General features: G+C 33.0%; 2 protein-coding genes across 6 annotated transcripts; one reads left to right on the forward strand and one right to left on the reverse strand.

Moving 5' to 3' along the window:
• LOC104757147 (protein NEOXANTHIN-DEFICIENT 1-like) lies at positions 539-3962 on the forward strand. 5 transcript variants are annotated; one of them, XM_010479868.2, is made up of 12 exons: positions 539-866; positions 1550-1627; positions 1759-1842; positions 1921-1984; positions 2088-2134; positions 2269-2323; positions 2422-2460; positions 2700-2865; positions 2987-3044; positions 3122-3178; positions 3265-3523; positions 3678-3962. In XM_010479868.2, exons 2-11 carry the CDS (start codon positions 1563-1565, stop codon positions 3473-3475), a joined length of 846 nt encoding a protein of 281 aa, XP_010478170.1. In that variant the 5' UTR covers positions 539-866; positions 1550-1562; the 3' UTR covers positions 3476-3523; positions 3678-3962. The 5 variants fall into 5 exon arrangements, with proteins under 5 accessions (XP_010478170.1, XP_010478172.1, XP_010478171.1 ...); XM_010479869.2 differs by having other exon boundaries at positions 540-866; positions 2697-2865; positions 2996-3044; XM_010479867.2 differs by having other exon boundaries at positions 543-866; positions 2697-2865.
• On the reverse strand, positions 3462-6430 carry LOC104757146 (serine carboxypeptidase-like 45). The gene is made up of 10 exons (XM_010479863.2): positions 6090-6430; positions 5896-5997; positions 5710-5805; positions 5039-5131; positions 4877-4956; positions 4520-4801; positions 4294-4418; positions 4092-4184; positions 3900-4017; positions 3462-3823 (listed from the first exon to the last, which is right to left on the reverse strand). Exons 1-10 carry the CDS (start codon positions 6424-6426, stop codon positions 3674-3676), a joined length of 1476 nt encoding a protein of 491 aa, XP_010478165.1. The 5' UTR covers positions 6427-6430; the 3' UTR covers positions 3462-3673.

An 11610-nucleotide genomic window follows, 5' to 3' on the forward strand; every position in this document is an offset into this window, starting at 1 on the left:
CTAGCTCTTTTGCCAAAAATGTTGTCTCCAAAGTTTTGATTTATTAAGTGATCTGCGGTTCTAGTTTTCTATCCTCATTTTGCATTGCTTAAATCACACAAAATTTTAAAATGGTCTAATTCATGTGTCAGTCAACTCGTTTCGCTTTAATTACGTTGACAAAATTATATAAAAAAGATTTCTATAAGAAAAATGGTGAAAATGTGAACTATGGCCATCCGTTGTGATGCATATACAACATATACATGAAATAATGGGCTAAATTAAGAGGCTCAAAACCAACATTAACCGTTACACAGTTTGTAAATTTATCGAATCAGATGACAACAACAACAACAAACATGTCATATTAAAAAAACACAAAACAAAACAACGTGCAATTTTTATCTATGAAACCTAACTATTCCTTTTTTGTTTTATACTAGTAGTATAGTAGTAGTACTTGATTAAATTAGACAATCACTATAAATGATTAGCGAATGAAGAAGGTGGAGGATGATGTTAACTTGGGATTGGCGCGAAATCAAGGAAAAAAAAAAAGCTTCAAAGAGAGAAGGGAGCACACAAGTTTTTTTGATTGGACAAGGAAAAGAACACAAAAAAAGCCTATCCACATCCTCTTCTATTACCAATACCAACGAACGTTCCCCTTTCTCTCTGTCGGTTCCTCTTCCTTTTTTATTTTATACTACTAAAAGATTTTGGAATTTACAAAAAAGTTTTCATTTTTAATCTTCATAAAAGAACGAACAGCTGCTCAATCAAAATTCACAGGCTTCGATCTCGCTAAAGGCGAAACCTTTCGCTCCTTATCTGATTCCTCTCTTGAAACCCAGTTCAACTTCTCGAGGGTTTTGTTAAACAAGGTTTGGATTTTTCTACTTCTTGTATTACATTTTTGTTTCTTCTCCCAATTCTTTTTTTTTTTTTTTTTTTTTTTTTTTNTTTTTTGGTTTGTAATGTAGTAGTAGAGTTCTGCTAATCTCATACTTGTGAATTACTATTCTAATTTTGGGTAATCGCTGATTTTCTAATTTAATATTCTGCGGACACTCTCCAATGCAACAGTTTCTGGGTTACTTACACTCTGTTTGAATTTTTTTTCTTCTTCTTCCTCTTCTTCCAATTCTTGTTTTTGTGTTTGATTTCAGTTTTTTTTTTTTAAGACATTGAGTCTTTGCGTCCCTGTAGTGCTTTTTCTCCTTAATTGTTTTCTTGCAATGGGATTATATACCCAAATTAGAGTTTACAATTAGAGAAAAGTCGGCAATTTGGATATGATTGTGTTGTTTACCTACCATGTGTTTGAGATTCTATTTTATCTTATCTATTGTTATATATAATATACACACCCTTTTTGGTATACTTTGATTGATTGAATGTGTTTGCAGATTTTGATGTCAATTTTGGATCTTTGCTCAATTGGTTAACATCTCTCTGATACTAGGTGTATGTAGTTAGTTTGATTTGATATAAGCAAGCTCCCATGTCTGCTCAGGTTTCTTCATAACTTGTCTCTTAAGGTATATGTTTTTTTTTTTTCGCCTAGATTGCATCAATCCATGGACGTTGATGAAAGGAGGATTTCATCTGGCTATGCCAAGCCTCCTTGGATTTTCAAAGGAAGGCAAGAACAACTCTACTTTTTTTTTTTTTGTAGCTTTTCTAAGAATTTTCTCAAGCCTTCTTCTAGTATCAGATTAATCTTGTGAAGGCTGAAACTATATGTGCTGAACTTTCACTTTATTCTGCTTTCAGTGCGTTGTACCAGATTCATCTTGTAAAAGCTGCGACAGCTCGAGCATTCATCCCCAAGGAGTTTCGACTAGTTGAAGCTTTTGGGTAAAAGCATCTCCTGAAACTTCTTGCTGCTTCTTCAAACTGCTCTTATTCATTACATTGTTCTTGTGTGATTGTCAGATACACGCTTGGTGGGTTTTTCCTTGCTAGCTACGATGATAGCCCCGCTGGTGTCTTTGATGAGGTCTCTTCTTTTCCTTCCTCTTCTCCCCACTTACTCAAACTTATCATCCTACAACATTATTTGATCGATTCTCTTGCTTTTTTTTTTTGTTTCTTTTTCCCAGCTTGTTGTAATTGCAGGAATAGTATGGAACCCTCCTACATCATGCGCGTATGTTTTTGTCTCCCCTTCTTGCACTAGTATAACCATTCTTTAGTAAAGCTTAAGGTGGCCTAGTTGGGGAATATTCTGTTAAATAGATTCATGCTTTATCAACTGGAATAAATATCTCGTTTATATTTCAGATGGGCTGCGAGGGTTCTTGTGAACAGCGATGAGGCTTGTCATCATGGACGTAAGGTAGGTGGGTCTACTTTGTCTCTTTGCTCTCTAATTAATGGAATGAAGAGAGATTAGAGAGTAATAATGCATTATTATATGACATGGTGGTGTTGCAGGAAGTAGGACTCCCAAGCCAAGTTGCAAGATTTTCAAAAGTTAGTGTCACTTTGGTCTTTAAAGTTGATTTAGCTTTTAATAATTACTGTTTCTTTTTAACTACCAATTGAGGAAAACAATATTACTTCTGTCTACTCAAAGTGGAGACACTGCAATTATTAACTACAAAAAGTATTCTTCCTAAAATCTTGGAAAATGGGATGAAACATGTGTCTTGGTTGAACTTCTTTTACGTACTGTGTTGAGTAAAAGTGATTTTTGTGGTTGGGAACAGAAGATCACTGCAGTTCCAAAGCGAAAAAGGAACAGAGCTTTTGGTTTCTTGGACACATTTGGGTTGGGAACTACTCTGGCTCATCCTGAGGATTTGATGGAGGTTAAAGTTAGTGAAGTTGATGCTGCTGCTTCTGCAGATATCTGCAATATCCAAATTAGATCAGACGGTAAGTTCTTTGTTTCTTGGCCTAACTTAACTTGAGCCTCTACGTAATATGTTCAGCAGAGAAAACTGATGTCATGTTTTGATATCTAACTATGGTTTTATACTGGCAAACTCAAAATTAGAGACTAAAGTCGGAAACTGGATGGGACCTGCAATCAAAATGGCTCTCCCGAGTTTTAGGTAAAAGTTTGGTTCTTGTGATTGTTTTTATAAGAGACTTGGCATATAAGCTCATCAAGAATGTCAAATAATGGCAGTGGCAATACTAAGTACTACTCGAACCTGCTCAAATACTCATGCCACCTCCACTGCAGGTGTTATTACTGCTTCCACTTTAGAACAATCTATCAATAGAATTGCGAAGACACTTGTTAAAACGAATTTGTATTGAATCTTGCAGGGTGAGGCCAGTGAGACCTGCGGTTGTATCAGGAGCTTTGGAAGATGAGACAGAAATTTTGTCAGAATGTAAACAGACATCACAAGAGATGCTTGAAAATGAAAGGCGGTTAAGCATAGCTGTGATGCTATCGAAACCAATCATAGCACTTCAGTTCAAATGCTTAACAATGCAAGTAGAAGCTCCTGTTGTAATTCACCCTTCAAAGTAAACACAACACTCAAATTCCAAGAACATACAACTTCCTCCTTCCTACAAGGTTTACATCTTTACAAAAACAAATCTTTCAGCTTTTTGGATTCTTCTTTTTCTGCCGATTGAATAAAGCCATTCTTAGGATAAGCCTTTTGCCAAAATCTATTTTTTTTATACTTACATAACTCATAAGCTCAACACATCCTGGTAAATATCAGAATTCTTCAGGAAGAGGATGACCGCCCAGGAACGCCTTGAAAAGCACGAGTGATCTCTCAGGCTGTGAGAATGGGACCTCGTGTGAAGCTCCTCGCACCGTTGCAAATGACAAGACATTCCCATAGACTTGAGTCCACCCGCCAACCTAAAACACCAAGTGCAATGTGTTAGTTTTGTTTTGATCATTCTTTTCGTACTATTAGAGAATGTTGCTTCTTTACCTGTTGTCCTGCAAACCAGACTCGATAAGGCACACTTGTTCTCAGCCCCAATTGTTTGGCCAATCTGCTCACTAAGGTTCTACTTCCGGTCAAAGGGATTACAGAATCTTGATCTCCACTGTTCTTGCAAGAAAACATCCACCATTAAATCATGAAGAAAGCTAATGTTTAACAGAGACTTTGATATATTACCTGTAGACAAGAACTGGAACTCCAGCTCTAACAAGGCTCCCTACGATATTAATCGTTGGTTTTTCCACATCAAGCAATTGGTAATCAAGCACACTGTCATAATCAAGAGAAAACCAAAATCAAATACCATTTTTGTTCAATGACTATTAAATATTAATTGCAGTCATCTGCAAATTTAGAGAGAAAGTAAAGGATTACTAACTTGCTACAAACTGTCCATTCACGTACTCCAATGAGCCGAGCATGAAGAGCTTCTTGGACATCTCTTCGGTTTAGATAGTTCACGGTCTCATCTTCAACACAGACATCCACAGACTCTCCCACTTGCTGTTCATTCCAAAGAATCAACAAAATTCATAAACACAGTCACAGAGAAAATAACAAAGCTCAAAATATTTATGTTTGTTATGTTGTGTTGTGTGACTCACGTTAGGGCTTACTACTTTGGATTGAGATAGCACAGAGGGAATGCAGACATCAAGAGTAACATCATATTTATCGACAAATCGACTTGTCTCAGTGCTAACTTGACTCATCACTTTAGAGCATATACTAGACATTGACCCTCTATAGTACTCACTCACATAGCGCGAGTAGTTACAATAAGAAGTAAACATTTTGTAAGTCGAATCTGATATCAAGCCATGAGACCAGAAGTACTCAGCCCGCGAGTTGAAGTCAGTTGCAAACTCCAGAACCGGATTGCCAATCTACATAAGACAGAACACATATATATAACCATATTGGAATGACAAAACATATAGTATAAGCATATTATGACTTACAGCAATTCCTCTGAGATTGAACAAATGGTGCTTCTTGTTGTACTGAATCATAAGCTGAGCTAACTGGGGAACATAATGGCCTACATTTGCATCAAAACGTTAGCTACGAAACTTCACAACTAAAGAGCTTAAAGTGATATGAATTAAAAGAGGGAACATTACCAGCATAGCTTTCACCAGTGATGTAGAGACTTCGATTGAGATAATGAGGGAATTTGAGGAACCATCTTTGCAAGAACACAAGGTTGTCTCTAGCTGAAGTGGCAAACCAAAACAAAAGACAAAAAGAGAGTATGAGAAGTTAAAAGACAAAACAGAAAGAAACAAGAAGAAGAGAATAATAATCTCAGATGTGATCTGCACAAAAGGTCGAATTCTTTTGTTCTTTATTTTTGTCAGAGTCTGAGACACAAAACAAAGAAACAAAAGCTGAATCTTTTGGAAAAAATATAAATAATATTCCACTTTTTTTTTATTTTCCTGTAAAAAGAAGAACAAAACAAAAGAAATGACATTCACAGGTCACAGTAACACACTAACACCTATCATCATAACAAAGAAGCCAAAGCTTTTTTGGTGTGAAAAAGATGTCTTTTTTATTTTATTTCTGGTGGTTACAAAATCGTACTTTTGATTTGTTTTTTTTTCTGTTGTTTCTGAATTTAGAAAAAGGAAGAAAAAAAAAAAGACAGAAAAGTATGCAAAGTCTAAATCAATAGATTCAGCAAAGCACAGTTTCTCATATACTCAAAAACTCAAAAACAAGAAACGTAATATTTAGATTAAGAAATAATTAAAAAGAAAGGGTTTAAGGGAGAAGAAGATTAACCAACCAGTGATCTTATCATTGACACCCTCATAAGAGGAGCTCTGAGTTGAATAAGAGAATCCAACTCCAACAGGTGTCTCTAGATACAACATATTAGCCTCTGCAACCACAACCAAAGAAAGTTTTAAAAATCAAGACTTGATAAAAGTTTAATATATTGAAGAACAAGACTTTAAGCTAATTTAGTAACCTTGGTTCCAGCTATGGTGATTCTTGACCAAGATTGGTCCTTTAGGTCTAAAAGGTCCGTTCTCTGAGAATGCACCAACACCCAAAGATGAACATCCTGGTCCTGCATTTTACACTCACATTTATCTTTTTTTCTTTGTACTGTCTCTATATAATGTAATTTGGTGGTTGAGAGAGTGAAGGTTTGAAACGAACCTCCATTGAGCCAGAGGACGAGAGGCTTAGAGGTTGGATCAGTTTCAGCCTCGGCGAAGTAGTAAAACAGAGCTCTCTGTTTCTTGTCGTCTACAGTGACATAACCGGAGTATTGCTGGAATCCGACTTGGGGTTGACCGGGTAAACTGGTGACTCGATCGGAGGAGTGGGACGGAACACTTGAAGAGCTCAGAAAGAGGATTAGGGCAAAGGAGACTGTTAGCAATTGGAGAGGAGGAGGAGACATGATGTCACTTCTTCTTGGTGGTTTGTTTGGTTTGAGAAGTATGAAGATGACTTTGGTCTTTGTTTTCCCACTTGCTGCTGCTCTGTGCATTTATATCAAGATTTACCTTTTTTCTTATGTACTACTATCTTTCTTTTTTTTTAAATGTTTTAATATATGGGTGTTATTGGTAACATTTACCACATAGGTAACTTATGTATACACACCAGTGCGGTAAAAATTGTACTATTACTATACTATCAAATTTATTTGTTGTATACTTACTTTTGCCTTGAGTTATTTTTTCCCACTTTATTTTCCACAACAACAAAAAATAGATTTCCGCTTTTATATTTTAGAGTTAATTTGGTAAATAGTAATTAAAAATATTTTTTTTGAGTTTGCTTGAACTAAGTTATTTATTTATATAGATAGATACCTCATTTTTTATTTTCTCCTACAATCTATATTTTACAAACACTCCAATTCATTTTATTTTACATTTTAGGCATTTAGCTTCCAAAAACATTGTTACTCAACCAAAGCCGGTCATGAAACCAAGTATGAGCTTGCGGCATTAGCTAAGTTAATTTATATACTTTAGCAGCCCACATAGTTTGATGGTAGAAGAATCTTTTTTTTTTATTGATCCTGTGGAATCACCAAATGTTTTTTTCCATAAAACTCATATATATTGATAGTCGAACTCTTCTTTGGTGTCAAGGTAATAGCTATGAATAGTCATCGACTCTCCGGAAAATAAAAAAATAGGTACAAGAAACACCAAATTAAATAAATGAACTAATTCATTTCTTTATTCTTCATTTGTAGCCTAAAATATGCTGGAGTGGCTCTGCATTCAACCATAAATAAACAAAAGTCATCTAATTTCAAAGCATTTCCAACTGATTTTTCTTCAAAATAAAGTAATTATATATCATAGTTAAAATTTTTCCCAATTCTACTCCATCTCTAAATTTTAATGTAAATCTATTTGTATAGTTGATTGGATTAGCACACACTACAAAAAAAATAGTATAATCCCTAGTCTCGCCATGTTTTGAAAATATAAGATTTCACATATACTAATTATATCCTTTATAGTTATTAAAAGATTTCTTCTGAGTAAAAATGAAATGATAGAGAGATTTATATATATAAAAATACATAGAACACATCTAACTTTTTGGACCATTTTTTTTGTATAACATATCTAATAATTTGAAGCAAAAAGAATATCAAATGTGGACCAAAACACTTTCTACTGATGGTTTGAATCCAATAAGTATAAAATGGAGGAAATCCACATTTCCAATAATGTTTATACTCCTAAAGTCCACTATTATTATTTTTCAAAAAGAGAAAAAGTATAAATAGAAAGGGAAATATATATCTAGAAGATAAAAAGCTACTTTGTGACACTGAAAATTAGATCAATATAGATAGACAATTAGCGAATAATCAGCAAATTTACTAATTTTATCACAAAATAATTAATTTTTGATGATGTTTGCAAGTAAGGGAGTGGTCATGATCAGCAAATGGAGCTAGCGTGGCTGGAGTTCACTTAACCAACTCCCACCCCCTCAACTCCGCAACACCAAAAAGTCTCTTTATCGTTTGAGATCTTTCCTCCGTCGAAGTGTTTTTATCAAGTAAATTTTGTTTTTATATTTCTTCCAGATTTCATCAAGAAACTTTTACAATGGTTGACCAGAGATAATATTTCGTTTACAAATAGTATTAGCGTGAGAAGGTTGACATATCATTTGAGTATATGTGTTTGTAAATTGCATAACCTCTAAGGCTCGATATGAACAACACGGTCAAAGGACTTTCATTTAGTCTGTTACACTATAACAAGATTTTTGAAAGTCTGAAACTAACAATATATTACTTCAAAGTTCAAATACAGATAACGTGATTGTTTACATTGAAACACAGCAAAATTCTTTGACTATATATAATCAAACTTTTTTTGGAAACTTATCCGTTTGTGTTACGCATTAATGTTTAAAATTTTCAAAATATATATGAAAAAAAAACACTGAAAAGGGTAAGTTTTTAAGAGATAAACACAAGAATTTTAGCATGTAACATATATATGAGACCCTAAAGAGAATTATATATCTAATTATACACTTCGGGAGTTTAGAATAAAAGAACGAATACTAGTAGGAAGAAGATGAGTTTGGCCCAGCTATAATTTAAATTTTAGGCATGGTAGAGAAATAAGGCCAAAAAAATTGAGAACCACAACACAAGAGTGGTATGGTATGCGTGTAAAGGAACTTTTAACAATGGCACTCGCAGAGACCACTGCATGCAATTATGCCTTTCAGCAATTTTATTACTTTTAAAGTTTTAAGGGTCACTTTTTCCAGCATATATATATATATATAGAAGATTTTTGAATTATCTTTTATGGTTTCGTTATTATTTTGCTTCGTAAAATAAAGTACAGTACTCTGAAATGTAAGTGTGATGATGTTCACCTCAATAGTACCTTTTAGTAAGTAACTATGGAGTATTCAACATTTAAGTTTATTATCGTCACTTGTACCTCCATGAAAAATATCATACATGCATTTGTATGAAAACGTACCTTCATTGTGTGTTACTCTTTAGTCATTGTCTATTCCGTTTATATACATTCAGTAGGTAAATTTTGTTGTGGTACGTCAAAAATAATAAATAATAATCATTGATGTTATCTTAGTTTATAAAAATACAATATTATCACTATGAACAAAAGTAAAATAGTATCCACTATAGTACTCCCAAGTGATGATCAAAATGGATAAACAGATACAAACAAAAGGTGCGTTGTTTACAGCCAATTTGATGCTTCACGCCAAGCTTTCTCCATCTTTCCCAAGGCCAAATCATTTCTGTTTTTTTTTTCGTTTGATTAAATTAAACTTCTCTTCATTCCACCACGCACCCATTGTCGATTTTTTTTTTTAATTCGGAATTAAGAAACTTATCCCTATTTCTTGACTTGTTTGAAAAATAGGTAACTGTTACCTTAAATTTTAAAAGTGGTTTAAGTTTATTAATGCTCTAGTTAGTTTTGAGTTTTATTTTGGGGAATGTGTATTTGTATATAATGATGATGTATACTACTATGCTTTTGGGAACTTTGAGTGTAAACCAAGTCTTTTTATAACCTTTTCTCTTATTCTTCGTCGAAGCTTTTTGATGTGTTTTTTATACCCAATTAAAAGCAGAGAAAAAGCTAAATAACTTTCCAATATAAACAAGGAAAAGGAAAAAAAATACAAGATAAATATTCTTTTTCTAGGTCTTCAGATAGAAATTCCAAACAAAAACATAAGACGACGATGTAACTTATCGAGCCACATGTATTTTGATTAAGGACAAGATAATACAATAATACACCTAACTCTACGTGTCTAGGACTCGCAAATGATTTTACTTAATGGATTATTATTATTAAGCGATTGTCCTTTTTCCCAATGGTTTTTTTTTTTTTTCCAATTAACTGACGAATGTTTCCATGAACAAGAACGCATCAAATGGAAAACATAAACAAGAGTATCAAACATCTTTGTAAGAATGATTTGATTTGACAGGGTTAGATCATACCATTCTTATATTTTAATACGATGTTTAACTTTTTGAACAACGTTTACTGCTTTATAGGATGATTTTCAAGAGAGATATAATTGCTCATTGACACACGTTTGACGTCTTATATGAACATAGCCATCACGGATCATAGTGATGATGATGACGATGGGGTCAAGATAACAGTGTTCCCCACTCGAGAATGTCGCCGGAAATTACTCCTATTATCCTAACATTCCTCTGAAGTATTAAGTCACCCATGTCATTTTAAAAGTTATAATTTCTCTATTTACAAATGCTGTTCATTGTTCATAAAAATCTTTTTTTTTTAAAAGCTCATTGTTCATTGTTCATAAGAATCTTAATAAATATAAAACCTAACAAACAATTTCTTAATCACGCCCATTCTTCAATTGCCGAAGCCTTTGGTTAGTAATTACTCCGTGTATATATATATTTTAGTGAATTTTTGAAATAAAGGAAAGAGTTACAGTCAAATTCTAAGTGACAATCTTATCTTTTCTTTGATGAAAATATATAATTTTATCTCATTTATTTGTTTTGGCTCAAAATATTGGCAATATAGCAAAATGGAATATAACAAGAACTAGCTAGCGGCTACGACGAACAAGTGGGGTGAAACATAGAAACCAAATGGAACAAACACAACAAAGTTAAAAAATGATTTAGAACAATATTCTTTTCAATAAACTTACCTATATATTTTTCAATGTTTTTCTTATTATATTAAAACAACATATTTTGAATAATTAATAGATGCAAAAACTTTTTATTGGTTATATCAACTAAACGGTTTTTTTTTTTTGTTATAACATATTCTATAAAGATGACTCATCTTTGTAACGCTTTATGAATAACGTAATAGTCTATTTTCAATGTATTTGGTTTATTGGAAGACGAAATAAATGAGCAGATAATAATTTTTGTTGTTTTATTCACATTCTACAAAAAAAAAAAAAAAAAAAAAAANAAAAATATATATATATATATATATATACTTCTACATACAAATAAGAGATCTACTTTCTCTGTTTCAAAATATAGGATGTTTTAAGCAAAATACGCAGATTAATAAATCTTTACTTTTAACAAGTTCAATCAATCATAATATAAAAATACTAAAATAATCTAAAAGTTGCATTGAAATTTGAAAACATCCTATATTATAAAACAAAAAACTTTTCCAAAACATCTTATATTTTGAAACAAAAAGAGTACTAGATAGAATCGGAATAGGAACAGAGATCTACCAAAATTTACACATCATTATCTTGATATAATGGATCGTTTTCTCGATTAATGATGACTAAGTACAGTCGTTGAGATTGTTCCCATCTTTAACCACGGGTAGCCGTAGCGGTAGGCCATCCATCAAAAACCTTGGTAAATCAATGTTTAACAAAAAAATATATAAAAGAATTAAAAGACAGGAACTTGCTCGTAATGATCGCATAACAAAATTTCGACTTTTAATATGATGAATAGCTATTTTGTTGGGAACTGAAAATAGAGAAAAAAAATTGAAAAAAGGGAAAGAGACAGAGTCCATTTGGTCTGAAACTCAAAAAACAACTTTTGCCTTTATGGGTTGGCTAAAGGAGTGGGAATGGCCCATCCCCACCCTCTCACGTCTTGTCTCTTATATCCCAATTTTCTCATTATCCTCTTCTTTGTTTTACTGTT

This window comes from Camelina sativa, chromosome 17 (assembly GCF_000633955.1).
Source record: "Camelina sativa cultivar DH55 chromosome 17, Cs, whole genome shotgun sequence".
Taxonomy (NCBI): domain Eukaryota; kingdom Viridiplantae; phylum Streptophyta; class Magnoliopsida; order Brassicales; family Brassicaceae; genus Camelina; species Camelina sativa.